We start from the raw sequence: 15,054 nt of genomic DNA on the forward strand, positions 1-15,054 counted from the left end.
ACCTCCATATGCAGGGAGCAAGATCTTAAATAAAACAGCTCAGTTCCCTTCAGATGGGAAGACAGAAGAGCTAGCTGGAGCTAGCGTAAGCTCTCCAGAGAAATATTCAATCAGTGTTGGCAAAATAACAAACAAAACCCCCAAACAAAAACACGCAAACAAGATGAGGGCTCAGATCTTGCCAATGATGCTTAAGGCTTACCAGGAGGTCACTATGGGGAATAGAGAGGAGCAGCTTGATGAAGGTCTGTAGAGCATTGTCCAGGGCATCGTCTCCATAGAGACGGAAGACTCCAAAATTGACATAACTCCCACTGAGGGCAGCCTTCAGCATGGAGAAGCAGATGGAGATGCCCTTGAGCTTCAGTGCATAGACCTGATCCTTTGGGACCTCTCCTAGTGTCAGGATGCGATTGCCTGAGTGAGTAGACAGACATGTGGTAATATATTATTTATTCAACCACATTGTAACTGATAGTTTCTGTAACCAACTCAACCCTCTTACTCAAAGGCCCTTGGTGTCAGCTGGCATTGTAATACTGTCCTGGTTATTGCCAGGGCTAGCCTGAGACCTACACTGCATACACTAGGGCGACTGAGCTGGAATTCATTCCCAGGGTTATGCTCCTCTAAAGCCCTTACCATACATTGTTATCATCTTGCTTGTTTCTCTGAAGAGTAAAATGCCATTGGGGGAAGAGACGTCAAACTGGAGCCGCTGGGATCTGAGCACAGAACACAGAAGGAGAAAAAGTCAGGGGTATGTTGCTGGAAGACTGGGATATTTGAGGCTTGGGTGATTCTTTTTGCACTAAGATGTGCAGATTACCTATCCTAACATGGAATAACCAAGTTAAAGATATTTAACCTGTGACAGAGCTTGTATCTTAAAGACTAACACCTAGACTCAAGTTCTGCTTTTCAAAGTGAAAGCATTTAAAAGAAAAAAAGTGAGGCAGATGAAATTACTCTTAAAATTGTCCATTTTGATTAAAGTATAGTTTCTACAACAGTCATTTCTTGGTAGTACTAACTCAAAGCTTGTGAGACATTAATCTACATTTACCTTTATAGCTTTGGTGGCAACTAAGGGAGGGTACAAGCACTATTACCACTTTATAAAAGAAGAGAGGCAAAGGGACTGCGAATGCTACAGGACAAAGTAGGTGAGGCAAGCATTTTAAACAACTTGAGTTCTGGGGTGCCCAGTTGGGTTTGGCTCACGGTTTCATGGTTTCAAGCCGCATCGGGCTCTGTGCTGGCATCTTGGAGCCTGCTTGGGATTCTCTCTCTCCTTCTCTGCCCCTCCCCCACTCATGCTCTCTCAGATAAATAAATAAACTTGAAAAAACAAACAAACAAACACTTGAGTTCTGAGTTCCTGACTTTTCTCTTGACCAGAGCACCTCTTCTTTGGTTTGCTCCACCTTTTAAATGAGCTTCTAGTTGGTCTTTTTAATGACTCTAGTTGGTTAAGGCCTCATACCTAACAGTCCTCCTTGATTCTTCTTTCCTTTCCTCCCCACACTGGATCCATCAAGATCTAGCTCTACAGTATGCCCTGAATCTATCTACTTCCTGTGCAGTCCTTTTGCTCCCACTCTTGTTCTCCCACAGTCTCTTACTTCAGAGTAGAGTGATACCTTTAAATAAGGTAAAAAGAGATCATTTTAATCCCATGCGTAAAAGATTTCTGCAGCTTCCTGCTGTAATGAGAATGCACTCGTCCTCACTACTGCTGTCCTAAGTTGCTATATGACTGGGTCTCTGCCGGCCTGTTTGACTTGTCTACTATGGCCTCCCCTCATTCACCATGCTCCAGCCAGTGGTATTTTCTGTCTCAAGTCCCCGTGAGCTCATCCCATCTTAGGGTTTTTATAGTTGTTCTCACTGTTTAGAATGCTTTTTTTTTTTTTTTAAACGTTTATTTATTTTTGAGACAGAGAGAGACAGAGCGTGAATGGGGGAGGGTCAGACAGAGGGAGACACAGAATCTGAAACAGGCTCCAGGCTCTGAGCTGTCAGCACAGAGCCCGATGCAGGGCTCAAACTCACGGATCGTGAGATCATGACCTGAGCTGAAGTTGGATGCTTAACTGACCAAGCCACCCAGGCGCCCCTAGAATGCTTTTTCCCCTTATTTTGCAGGGCTATCAGAGTCTTTCTTGTCATTCAGAACCCAGCCTAAATATCACTTTCTCTGAAAGGCCTTCTCTGACCCTCTTCTCCTTCAATTCCCATTTTATTAACTTTTTTTTCATAGCACTTTGAAATGATTTTCCATGCTTGTTTTACTGTCTTTTCCCCTGAATGTAAAATCTAAGAGAGGAGAGGTTTTGTCTGACACAACAGCTAAGAAAGTGGCTGGCAAAGACTAGATGCTCTCAAATATTTATCTTGTAAATGAGTAACTCTTGATTATAAGCCTGACGGGAGGCTACTGCCACCCCTCAGTAAGGCAGTTTTAAAAATTAATTATCTCAGGTGTGCCATGAGAGGCAGATACACAGACCTGAAATTCTAGTGAAGTCAATGTGCCGGATTACTGTTTTCCTCCATCCCTAAATTTTTCGGCGAATCTAAAATTTGGTATTTTGGAAGTCTCTCTTACTTTCTTCTTAAGTAAATCTTTACCAATCCAGCTACAATCTCGCAAATAGATACCTTTCTTAAAACGGTATTCTAATGCACCCGGCATCATTCTCAATTAGTCCTTCTGAAATGAGAACTTTGAAATGTGGTAGGCATGGCACCATTACTAAGTGTTAACTTTTATATGTGGGTGGCAAAATCAGAATGTTGGTTGCCAAATTCACTTCTTGTAAGAATGGGTATCTTGGGACTCTTTTCAAGGTGACTTATTTCCTGCAAGCAGCTGTGGCTTTGTGTGGCTGGGGCACCCTTTTTCCAAACATACAAAAATATACATACGTGAACTTTTATAGATATTTTTTGCAAATTCTATTAGCAGTGAGTCTTATTATCTTTCACAATCTGCCCAAAACATTAGATGAAATAATTTCTCCTAGAATTCTCTCGGGTAAAAGGGCACTTGTGCCCTTTGAAAATTTCCTCTTGCTTACCTATTATGAACTAATTCAGCCATGAGCTTGAGCACAGGTGTGGTACAGGCTGGATCATGGTACCATAGCTCAATTGCCCGCTGGAGAATTGGCATGTAGGATGGATATCTGTAAATGAAAAGCTAAGGAAAAATTCTGAATCCAGAAAGGTACAGAATTTAAAATAATCTCTCCGCATTGGCCAAGCACAAACTGTCAAGTTAAAGTTCTCTAATTTCCTGCCTCCTGCTTGTTAATCTTACAGTCTTTCTAACCAGACTGTGTGTTCTTAAAATTTTCATAGGCATCTAATAATGTGCTGTAATTTACATAATGATTTTCTTCTGAAGAACATAACGTATTTCATATTGTTATTTATCCTCTTATCCCTTCGTGACAGGGAAGCAGCTATTTCCGTTATATAACTACTGAAGAAACAGGCAGTCAGATACGAAATGATTTGTTCAAGGTTATGAATCCAAGGTTAGGCTTTCTAATTCCTAGGGAAGCTGTCTTTTCTCAGTAGATCGAAATGTCTCTTTTTTCTAAGTGTGGCAAAATTCACATGCAGCAGCTCCACAGGCATTTTATATCTGGGGCCCAGAAAAGAAAGTGGTAGGAAACGACCTCGTTCATTTCCCCATCTCTCTCACGGGAGCAGGTAGCGCTATGCCACCACACCACTATGGAATGTGAGCTTACGAGTTACCTTTGGGGGCAACGCCTTGCCTTCGTTGCCTCCCTAACCCTGCCCACCCTCGTCCCCCATGACTACACCGCCCATCCACCCTCCAGTTAAGGCTTGCAGTAGCATGCTCCTGGTCTGTATTAGGATACATCCACTCAAACAGCATCATGAAACTGGTCTTGGCATTGAAGGCGAAAGCTATCCCTCTCAGGTCTCTTACTAGGCCAACCAGAGTTCGCTGTAGTAGAAGGCAAAAGTAGGTTAAAATAGAAGAAAAACCAAACCTATAACTACTTGATGGGGATTTCACAAATGTGTAATCAAATTCTTCCACCATTCAACAAATACTCCTTCCCAGATATTCCGAACTGATCTCTTCCCTACTAGAATGGAATCTTTTCACTTAGAAAATTAGTTTTGTAAGCCTGTTATCTACTAAGAAAAAGCAATGGTTCCTGATCCATCACAGCAAAACCAGAAGCTGATAAAGTTTTAAGACACTAATATGGTTAAGTTCTAAGTAAAAAGGAGAAGAGCAAAAAAGCTTGATTGAAGAAGAGTTAGGAAAAAAGAGGATAAAAATGGCCAAAAAGTCCACACAAGAAGAGGCAGAGGGACCACATATCTGAAAGGTCTGGTACCACACCTAGTTACAAAGGCATCAGCACCACAGGAAATCAAATGCAGATTCTGCAGGGAGGAAACACAGCAGCCTCCATCTTACCTGCCCTGGTTGGAGGCCCTGGAAATAAGACTGATGTGTAAATGTTGGAAGGTAAAGTATACTTTCACAGTGAAAGAGACGGAGGCCTAAGAGGCAGATACTGTGCCATCATGCTGCTAGGTGGCATGAGGGCCAGGGTTAAGACTCATACCATCGAGACTCCAAATCCTCTGTTTCTCAGTAGGACTTTTACTTGTCCCGTGGGCCCTGAACAGCAGGAAGACTGCTTTTAAAAGCTGATAATCAACAGGCTCAAGGACACGGGCACATGTGGGTGTCCTGACTCATTTGCCAAAAATGACTGTACTTCTGGGGCGCCTGGGTGGCTTAGGCAGTTAATGTCTGACTCTTGATTCTGGCTCAGGTCATGATCTTGCAGTTCATAAGATTGAGCCCTGTGTCGGGCTCTGCACTGACAGCCCTGCTTGGGATTCTCTCTCTCTCTCTTCATCCCTCCCTCCCTCCCTCCCTCTCTCCCTCTCTGCCCCTCCCCCACTCACACACACACTCTCTAAATAAACAAAACAAAACTGACTGTACTTCTAACAGCCTGCTTTAAGCAGACAATTCTCTTCCTAAACTGATACCATAACTTGTCTTCAAATCTAAGACACAGCAACTTTAAAAAACTTATTACATGAGGTGTGACAAAGATGTGGAAAATGCTTGCAGTTCGTGGCCAAAATGGTTCTTTTCATTAATTTCACCTGCTTTGGTATGGAACTAAAGTGATGGGGAAAAGGGCTGCTATTCAGTGATATCCCTCAATTATCCTTGGTACTGGTTAGTACTCCAGCTCAAGTTACTGACATGCTCTACACTAAACTCAGCTCTGAATAGTACCTATCTCAAAACACTGGTAGAAAGAGGGGAGACAGCCGGGCAAAGTGGTGTTGCTCTGTGACATCCCTGATGATTTAGAGACAGAAAACTAAGAGGCTTTCTAGAGAAGAAAACAGAATTTTAGAATACTAGGTAAAGCCTGGCATCTTGGGGCAATACTTCTGGCTATTTGGTGACTATAATTCAGCTTCAGCATCATTATGAACACTGCAAAAAAGTCCTACGTCCTACAAATATTAATAGCCTAGTATCTTCTGGTTTTGGTCCAGAGATCTATAGACAAAGAGAGCAGGTATGTGTGAAGATGAGGAGAGCAAAAATCAAGAAATGATAATTCTGAGAGCCAGAAATCAATAACTAAAGGTAACTTTAAAATTCCATATATCTGGAAATTCATACACCCTTCTAAATGACTCCTGTCAAAGAAGAAATCTTAATGGAAATTAGAAAATCCAAAAAATTGAATGAAAATGAAAATGTTACATACAAAAACTATAGATTCTGGAGGCCTATTTCATGACAATGTTAATATATTTAATGCTATTCAACTGTACACCTAAAAAACAGTTAAGCTGGTAAATTTTACATTATGTAAACCAACATGTGGAATAATATGCCTAGAGGGACAGTTATAGCTTTAAATGATTACATTAGGAAAGAAGGAGGGCTGAAAAGTTAGAATGGAAAAACCCCAAGAAAAACATATGAAAATAAACATAAAGAGCAGAACTGAATGAAGTAGAAAACAAAGATATAACAGGGTTTTGTTTTGTTTTTGCAAAGACTAATAAAGTTGACACATTTCTGGCAAGACTGATCCAGGAAAGAGAAAGCACAAATATGCAGTATTAAAACTGAGAGGCGACACATAACTAAAGATACAACCAGAGATCAAAAAACAATAGGAAAACACACAAAATAACTTTATGCTACTACATTTGAAAATGTAGACAAAAATCGTAAGTATTACATAAGAAAACACTTTAACATAAAAACAAAAGACTTTATAAATCTCTACTGGTTTGTCGATTTCAAAATCCCAGGAGCCCAAGAGATTAAATAGAAGTGAAATCAGTGGGAAATGTATGGATGAGCACTATTTTCTGTAGTAATAGCTAATCTGGTTTCTGTCAGGGGCTGCCCAAAAGCAGAAACTGGTCAATCAGTGGGTGAAGGACTCACCTTTGCCTCTTGCTCGTTGAAACTATTAGTGCTAAACATCTGGGCCACAGCCTCAAATGCGGCTGTGAGTGGCAGCATGAATTGCTCATACTGATCTTCATCCTCTCCTGAAAGGTAAACAACCCAGGGTGTGACTCCAATATAAAAAATTCAAAGCTATGCATGCAAGGAAAATAAGATAGTATGAAAGATGAGCAGACCCGAGGATAATTCAAGGAGGCCCCTTTATCATCCCCACGGGTATGAGTACTAATTTCAGAATAAAATATACAGAGAGAATTTTTAAACTAGAAAATGGCCGGAAGTCATCCAGTCCAGGGATGTCCACATTGTGTTTGACAATACCAGAGGTTCCTATGTGTATGAGGTACTATGTTTTTATTTACTTCTCCTTAAGGACCGAGTCTGGTGTATGAGAACCTGATGAGACTCGTACTGGAGTCAGGTGCCTGTGGAGGCTCTCTTCACACTTCTCTCTTTTCACTAATCTTCCATAAACCTGGAAGGTTCTGTAATGTTATATAGTAGGATTGAACTTAAATAGCTCAGAATGAAGACAGTGCTGCGTTTCAGTCATTAGTTGACCCCAAACTGCTAATATCACATGGCAGCTACAAAGGCTCTTAAGCCTTGTGGGTTCACATATGCTAGTGAACTCGGGGGGGGGGGGGGGTGAGGGGGGAAGGGGAGCATGAAAAGTTGTGTTGACTGTCTTGGGTGGGTTGCACCTTCATGTGGGGTAGAGGGTTATCTGGCCAACAACATGCATTTAGGCCTCAATTCTCTTAACTTTCTGAGGACAAGTATGAAATAGGTTTTAAAAATCACTGCACATCAGATGAAAACTTCTGGCACATATAGTTCTTCTCTTCCAGTTACAGGGACCATTATAGCATGATCTGTTCTTGGTGAAATCAGATCGTTATTTCAGACAGTTTTGTTACTGATGAAACAACAGGAAAGACCTCCCCCACATCTAGTTTTCCATGCTCAAGTAAGAATTTAGAACAATGCCAGACTACTACGCGAGCCTCTAGGATTTATTGCAGTACCTAAATCCACCATGAGGAGACGCCCAAGTGCCGTGTAGAACGTAGTCCGACACCTCATGTCTGTCAGATTGGACTGATTGTTAATACCCAGAAATGAAAAGTGCTCGCTCTATTAAAAAAAAGGAAGACAAGTTAAAAAGATAAAGACATGGGTCACAGGCGGAAGGCAAGCCAGGAATTTCAGAATTACAGAGCCGTTTCAAGCTAATGGCCACATCATCATTCCTTAAGGGTATGAGTGGGATTAAAAATTTTTTTAATGATTGTTGTTATCTACAACTAATTTATCTTTCTATGAATAATAGTAGGCAGCTTCACCATAATTCAGATAATTTGGATTCCAAAGAGCAGCTCAGATGAGAGTAAGTGTGATCTGGCAGTGTGAAGGGAGTCAGGGAGCAGTCTCTGGCTGTGGGGGCACTACGGACCTCAATTGAAACATCCCCCTTATATGGCTGAGGAAGTGTGGGTGGCTGGCTGGAGAGGAGAACCGGGAAGAGATGCTAAATCACTCACCGTGTGATTGTTCAGCATGAACTGTACCGCACTAAGCTTCACTAGTTTCCTTACACTACTGTATGTGAAGACAAAGAAAGAAGGTCAAGGAAAGTGTGTGCAAATGAAGAATCTTTAATGCAGAATGCAACTTTCTAGGATAAAGTAGCTTCTTTCTTGGCTATGAATTCCATACCCAGATTATCTTATTTTCCTTAAGCACTTGAATATAACACCTGCCAAACGGGGGGAAAATGTGTTTTCTTCTAAGCAGTGTTTAACTGATTGATGACAGAATACCCATACCAAACTCCTATCTGTAAGAAAAGAGATTAAAACCCAGCAGTTGCCCCCCAAGAATCACGAATATCCTAGGACAGCTTTTCTCACTGAGGCTTCTAAGAGCAAATTAAGCCCTAAATCCCTGCCTAAGGCATCCATGGTGTGTGGTGAATTAGGTTCTCTCTTATGCATTTAGAATGGCACTAGTTATGTACAATCTTAAAAGTCACTAGTTTTTATAGGGTTTAGTCTTCTGTAGACCCCTGATTGTGGAAGCCTGCCTCAAGAGCAATTCAAACTTTATAGCAGACTTGGTCCAGGCCAAGAGGGAATACAGCCACTACTTTTACTGCAGGGCCTGGAATCAGGCTGCTTCTAGCAATAGGCTGACAATCAAGGTGGACTCTGTCATCACTGGGGATGCAAAAATCATGGCCACAGAGTGTATACTGATCAGACAGCTCTGCTCTGTATTTCTGGATCTTAGAGATAACCAGGCATAAATCTGTAGAAACTGTTAGCTTATGGGGTGGCTCCTATTTGGAGTCTGGAATTCTCCCTGGATTCTGTGTGGGTATTGGCTTTGGCTCCTAGGAGAATGGAGAATACATGAGCACACATAAAGCTAAATTAAAGTGGAAGCAGCAGGAGGCCATGATTTCTAAGACTGTGGCAAGCCACAAGTTCCTGCTTTGCACAGAAACCGGCTTAGAAAAGGATATCCAATGGAGAGATCATTGAGAAGCTGTAGTGTCTTGGAAGTGATTGGTTCACAGCGGCCCCAGTACTTCAGGTTGGTGATGCTGGAGGACAAAAAGAAAAAAAAAGCAGGAGATACTTTTGATTTGCCTGGTTTCCTTGAGGGTTGGAAGAAGAAGAAAATCATCCACCAAGAGTCACCACACATCTGCATCACCAATTCACAGACATCACAACCACAAAAAATGGGTATAAAATCTCCGTACTTACATTTGGTTGACTAGAAAAATTATCCTTCAGATAATCTTCACTACTTGGTTCCAAAGCTACACTGGCCCATACCCAGGCCCTTGGAATTCTGGGGCACTCCAGGGCTGATTTCTGCAGCAAGGGTAAGAGATTTCTGCGGCAGTGATAACATGCAGACGTATGCAATTCTGCACCTGCGCCATCCACTGTCAGCTGCAGAATTCTAGTAGCCCTTGCTTCCGGGTTCTTGGCTGGCAGAGTCCTTTAGACCCCCTTTGCTTTTTGCATCAAATTATTAACCAGCTCATGAATATGGGTGTTTAGGATTGGGATGGCTGGAAGGGGAAAAATGTCACTTTGCACACAGCCCTGGGTAAAATATTTAGCTCCTAGTTGTGTGCTTTGAGATACTGAGCTCCTAAAAAGGGGAAAATGTAAACAAAGGGGGCAAAACTTAAAAAAAAAGAAAACAAACAAAAAAAGGGCCAATTAGGAGCTCCAACTTTGAAGACAGTTCAAATAGCACTAGATTTTGCAGATTCAAGACTCTTCAAGAGTGTGATAGTTGAGAGGAATAAGCCTGTTTTAAAGTGGGGCTCTCCTCCTGGCGGGGGGGGGCACACCTAGTGGAAATCAGCACCAGAAAACGAATGCCTACTCTGGGCATCTCTGGCAGCAGGGTGATTGGGTGAGAGGCTGAGCACCTCTGGGGAGGGATGTCCATTTTGCTAATGCCATGACAGGGTTTCACCGGTGATTCCAGAGGCTATAGAGGAGATTCCACATGAACAAAATTAAATCCTTGCCTGTACAAGCCTGGAATGCTCTGGGGCCGGGCCATATCTCTAAGCACAGCTTGTCACACACTCAAATGCACAATTTTCTGACGCAAACGATCAATGCTGGAATACCAAGGCACTGGCAGCATAATGCCAAGATCACATTTTACAGTTGCAAGGGACTCTTGCTGATGGCAAGCCAAACACTTACATTTTTCCTATGAAGACGCTTAGGACCATGGTCTCATCATTCAAGCCCAGAACTTCTGAGAGTCGGCGGTACAACTGGTGTTGTGTTAAGGGAAGAGAAAGTAATCAGAAAATATGGATTAGAAAAATCACATCTCAGTACTGTGTTTGTCCTTATTCAGGGGTAAGATGTGGGAAGAAAATGGACGAAACTGTAGGGGAAGTCTTTGTTGAAGGGATTAAGCTAGTTTCGAAGTATTACTTGACACTGGATAGATGCTGAGCTATCTTACCAGTCCCCTTCGACCCTGACATTATAAAGACTATCAAAACCTTCTGCTGTTCTCAGTATCAATTCATGTACAGAAACTGAGAATTGCCAGTGTTGAGACCAACAGATGTTTTGACTGGCCATTTGTTAAGCATAGGGAGCATTAGAGAGATGGACCCAATTCTTTGATGAATCTCTCAAAATTCTACAGATGAAGAAGAGACATGTGGACTATCCTGATACTAAAACCCGTGTCTGAATTGTTATCAGATGTTTCTTAGTTAGCAATTCCGCAAGCCCAAGTGAGAAAGTAGAGCCAACTGAGAGTCTGTTACCTTAGAGGATTTTTGCACCTGGTCCCCAATGTAGATCTTACGAAACTGTTCAAAAAAGCTCAGCATGGCCAATTCTAGCTTTTCGTTACCCGCTTGAGCCAAGCGAGAATCTGTCAGGTTCATCAGTTGGAGCACCCTAGAGGAAGAAGAGCAATGATTCTCTCAACAGCAGAATATCCTGGTCACTTTAGAAAATCCAACCTACCCTCCAATGGTCATATGTGTCTCCTCTCCTTACCCATCCTATCTAAAAGGCATTCTCTACAGGCTCTATGCTCTGCTGAGAGAACAAAATTCTCCATTTCTGCCCCCATAGGAACCATAGCCAGAGAATGTCCGGTTGGATGTTTAAAACTTCTAGTCCATTGAGACCGTAGGCTGAGTCAGAACTCATAATTAGCTTAAAAATAGTGGACCCCACCCGCCCCCGACCAGTATTGGGGTATTGGTCTTCCTGAAACTTCTGTGAGACCTTGAGTAAAGCAATTTATTTTCTGAGTCCCAATTCCTCACCCATAAAACAAGGGAGACTGGACTAAGCCCATGGTCCTCAATCTTTTTTCCCACAGAGCCATGAAGGGAATGGACCCATGAAGGACAATGCCCACAGGTAGGTAAAAGCTCCAGGAACCAAGAGCAGATATACCACCGTGACCTCATCCCTGTGCTACTGTGACCTTGTCTCTTCCCCGAGCCTTTTCCTGGCGAAAGAATGCTGGAATGCAAGCGTGTAAGTACTGAATGAGTGTTATTACAAGCAAGTCATCTGACATTTTGATGACATGAGAACAGGTGATAAACTATTTCTGACACATCATGAGTGAATCAGACTCAGGCCTGATGCTGTAACACTCAGTGTGAGAAACGAGGATACAAGACACTGTCTTCAATTTATATTAGGACACACACACAGTGTCACACCAAGCTGCTAAATCAGAAAGCTTATTTGCTTTCATCCTTATCAAATCTTTGGTCGGCTCTTCAAAAAATGCCAGTGTGACATGCCGTGGAGACTTTTGTCAGGATTAAGGCACCTAAGGGCATACGGGCATCTGATAACAGACAAATGGGAATTTTCAGAATAGGAATTATGGATTGAAATGTCTGGGAACCAATATATTCTAAGGCATCATGTTAAAATGTGCTTATCTCTAAGGAGAGCATCTCAAAGTTCAGAAACTTTCAGGGTGGCGGTTCCCCAAGGTCACACAATACTGAAACATGACCTGCTCTTCTACTTGCATTCTGACAGGAGGGTGCACTGGGGTGTCCAGTGGCTACCAGACGCATGACATCATGACAGACTGAATGCGGACACAGATCTGAGAATCCAGCTGACTTCTGGGCCACACATTAAAACAAAGACACTTTTCTCATTAATTTTTTTGAAAAATATTTAAAAAAACATTATTTCTGTTGACATGTTTTAGGCTTATTGTTATTTTTAAATGAATAAATTTAAACTTTCTCAGTTTTACTTATTTTTATTTTTTAAAAAAGATTTTTTTTGGAATGTTATTTAGTTTTGAGATATACAGAGACAGAGCATGAGTGGGGGAAGGACAGACAGAGAGAGGGAGACACAGAATCTGAAGTAGGCTCCAGGCTCTGAGCTGTTAGCACACAGCTTGACACGGGGCTTGAACCCATTAACTGTGAGATCATGACCTGAGCCAAAGTCAGACACTCAACCGACTGAGCCACCCAGGCACCCCTAAAAAAGATTTTCAGTAATCTCTACACCCAACGTGGGGCTCAAACTCATAACACCGACATCAAGAGTTGCATGCTCTACTGAGCCAGCCATGCACCCCAGTTTTACTTTTTAATACGAAAAATATCAATAGCTGTATCTTATTTTCTTTTTAAGTTTTACTTTATTTAATTTGAGAGAGCAGAGACAGTGTGAGCAGGGGAGGGGCAGAGAGAGGGAGAGAGAGAATCTCAAACAGGGTCCACACTACCAGCACAGAGCATGATACGGGGCTCAAACTCACGACACCGTGAGATCATGACCTGAGCCGAAACCGAGAGTGGGAAGCTTAAGTGACTGAGCCACCCGGGTGTCCTTTTGATAGCTATATCTTATAAACAAAAGCTCTTTGAGACTCTCAAGTACTATTTATTTATTTTTAAAGTTTATTTATTGAGAGAGAGACAGAGAGGGAGAGAGGGGAAGAGCATGCATGTGCGCAGGGGAGGGGCAAAAAGAGGAAGAGAGAGAGAATCCCAAGTAGGCTCCATGCTCGCACAGAGCCTGATGTGGGGCTCGCTCTCATAACTATGAAATCATGACCTGAACCAAAATCAGGAGCTGGATGCTCAATGGACTGAGTCACCCAGGGGCCCCGAGATCCTCGATACTTTTTAAGAGGACGAACAGTCTTGGTGAAAAGGTTTGAGAACCTCTGCAATAGAGTATTAAAAAATCCTGCCTTTTTATTTCTGTGTTAGGTGAAATTTTAGAAATCATTAAATGTTCATTTATAGGTTTTTTTAGAAAGATGGATAAGAATCACAGGTACAAAGTAACTTGAAATCCTCTGGGTGGAAAAGTTATGTCAAGAGATTTGAAAGGCTGCAGAAACTCTGCAATTCCATATTTGGAAATATTTGAAGAACCACAGTTTCCTATTAGTCTCACTCTGCTATTGCAAAAGTAGTCCACATTTCATTAACTCTGAGATACTGTCCTTAAAACTAAAAGCTACTCCCTACTGTCATTTTCCTAATTCTGTATCCATCATTTCCTTGCTGAATTACTGCAGATGTTTCCTCAGTAAAAGCTGAAGGTAGAATTCCTGCTATATTTATAAAATGTATTTATAAAATGTCTGCAGTTGGACCTTCATTTTCATGGGCAATCAGGTTTGTGAGATTACATTCTATACATGGGGAGGAAAGCACTAACAGAAGCAGGCCAGGCTCCCGTGGTTTGAGAACACCAAAAGGAGCGGTGGCAGTCACAGCAGTGAAATAGAAAGCCTCTGTGAGACCACTTACCGACAGACAAGCTCGCCATCCATAGCATCTTGCTCATCAGTGCTGGCAAATGAAACCCGGCCACCAATCACTGCGCCAATGATGTAAACCAGCCATGTCAGCCTTCCTGCAACAGGAAGAAGATCTATTAGTGTCCACTCCAGTGGTTACTTCATTGAAGAAATTTCCTCACAGTGAGGTTCATTTCTTACTATGGGCTTCTGTAATCTTAAGAACACTATGGTAAAGCTATAATGCCTAACTTTTCCTACAGAGTATAGCTATCACCCCACTCTGATAAGGGTGATGCCAAGGGGGAAATTCATTAGGTAACAGACATTCTCCTATCAGACAAGGTCATTACTTTTAGAGTCCAGTACTTTCTTGAAGTTAAAGACATCCATGTAGATAAGATTTTGGTTACTCTTCCCCAGCTACCTGTGGCATTTATTTATAATAGCCTTTCGTGCAGATGGAGGTAACTAATAATGGAAGAGTCATTTTGGGGTAAAGGGAGGAAAGAGAGGTGGTGATAAGGGGCGCCTGGGTGGCTCAGTTGGCTGAGCATCTGACTCTTGATTTCGGCCCAGGTCAAAATCGTGAGTAGGAGGAGCCCTGCGTGGAGCCCTGATTGGCTCTGTGTTGACAGTGCAGAGGCTGCTTGGGAGTCTGTGTCTCGCCTCTCTCCCTCCCTCCCCCACTCCCCGACTTGCGCTCTCTCAAAAATAAACATTAAAAAAAAAGAGAGAGAGGTGGCAACGAGTGAAGGGGTACCGGCAGCACCGCCTAACAGGCCACATCCCCCACCCACTCACCCTCCTGCACGGCGATGTCCATGGGGCTTGCGCTGGCGCTCTGTAGCAGCTCCTGATAGGACTGGGCAGACTGGTCGAACAACTGCACAAGGAGCGCACACGTCTTCTCGTATTCACAACGTCCGATAGTAGACAGCTGGTCCAGCTGCTGCTGCACCAGGCCTGTGTCCTCCAGAGGGTCTTCCAGTCCATCCCTGCTCCCGAGGGAAGAAGAAGGCAGCTCTCTTAAAATATGCCATTGATTTCCTTACCACGACAGCTCTTGTTCTTCTGAATTTAGCCAATGCTTACACTGGTAGAGGCCCACATCCCCACACTCCCTTTTGCACAGAAGGAACATATATAAAAAGTGGGAAGACCAGTGTCGTCACCCTAGCATGCGTCTTCTTTAGGTAGATTCTGTGTGT

At 42.6% G+C, this 15,054-nt stretch overlaps 1 protein-coding gene across 2 annotated transcripts in view; it reads right to left on the minus strand.

The window, feature by feature from the left end:
- Positions 1-15,054, minus strand: part of XPO7 (exportin 7) — a 40,178-nt gene that overhangs the window by 6,938 nt on the left and 18,186 nt on the right. For both annotated transcript variants that reach the window (XM_043562370.1, XM_043562379.1), the window contains exons 12-23: positions 14,648-14,841; positions 13,854-13,959; positions 10,851-10,986; positions 10,267-10,340; positions 9,051-9,131; positions 8,068-8,131; positions 7,552-7,660; positions 6,500-6,606; positions 3,900-3,988; positions 3,084-3,191; positions 643-725; positions 203-417 (exon numbers count right to left, since the gene is read on the minus strand). In XM_043562370.1, the coding sequence (XP_043418305.1) occupies positions 203-417; positions 643-725; positions 3,084-3,191; positions 3,900-3,988; positions 6,500-6,606; positions 7,552-7,660; positions 8,068-8,131; positions 9,051-9,131; positions 10,267-10,340; positions 10,851-10,986; positions 13,854-13,959; positions 14,648-14,841 (1,366 nt within the window). The remainder of the gene's footprint in view (positions 1-202; positions 418-642; positions 726-3,083; positions 3,192-3,899; positions 3,989-6,499; positions 6,607-7,551; positions 7,661-8,067; positions 8,132-9,050; positions 9,132-10,266; positions 10,341-10,850; positions 10,987-13,853; positions 13,960-14,647; positions 14,842-15,054) is intronic.

This window comes from Prionailurus bengalensis, chromosome B1 (genome assembly GCF_016509475.1).
Source record: "Prionailurus bengalensis isolate Pbe53 chromosome B1, Fcat_Pben_1.1_paternal_pri, whole genome shotgun sequence".
Lineage (NCBI taxonomy): Eukaryota > Metazoa > Chordata > Mammalia > Carnivora > Felidae > Prionailurus > Prionailurus bengalensis.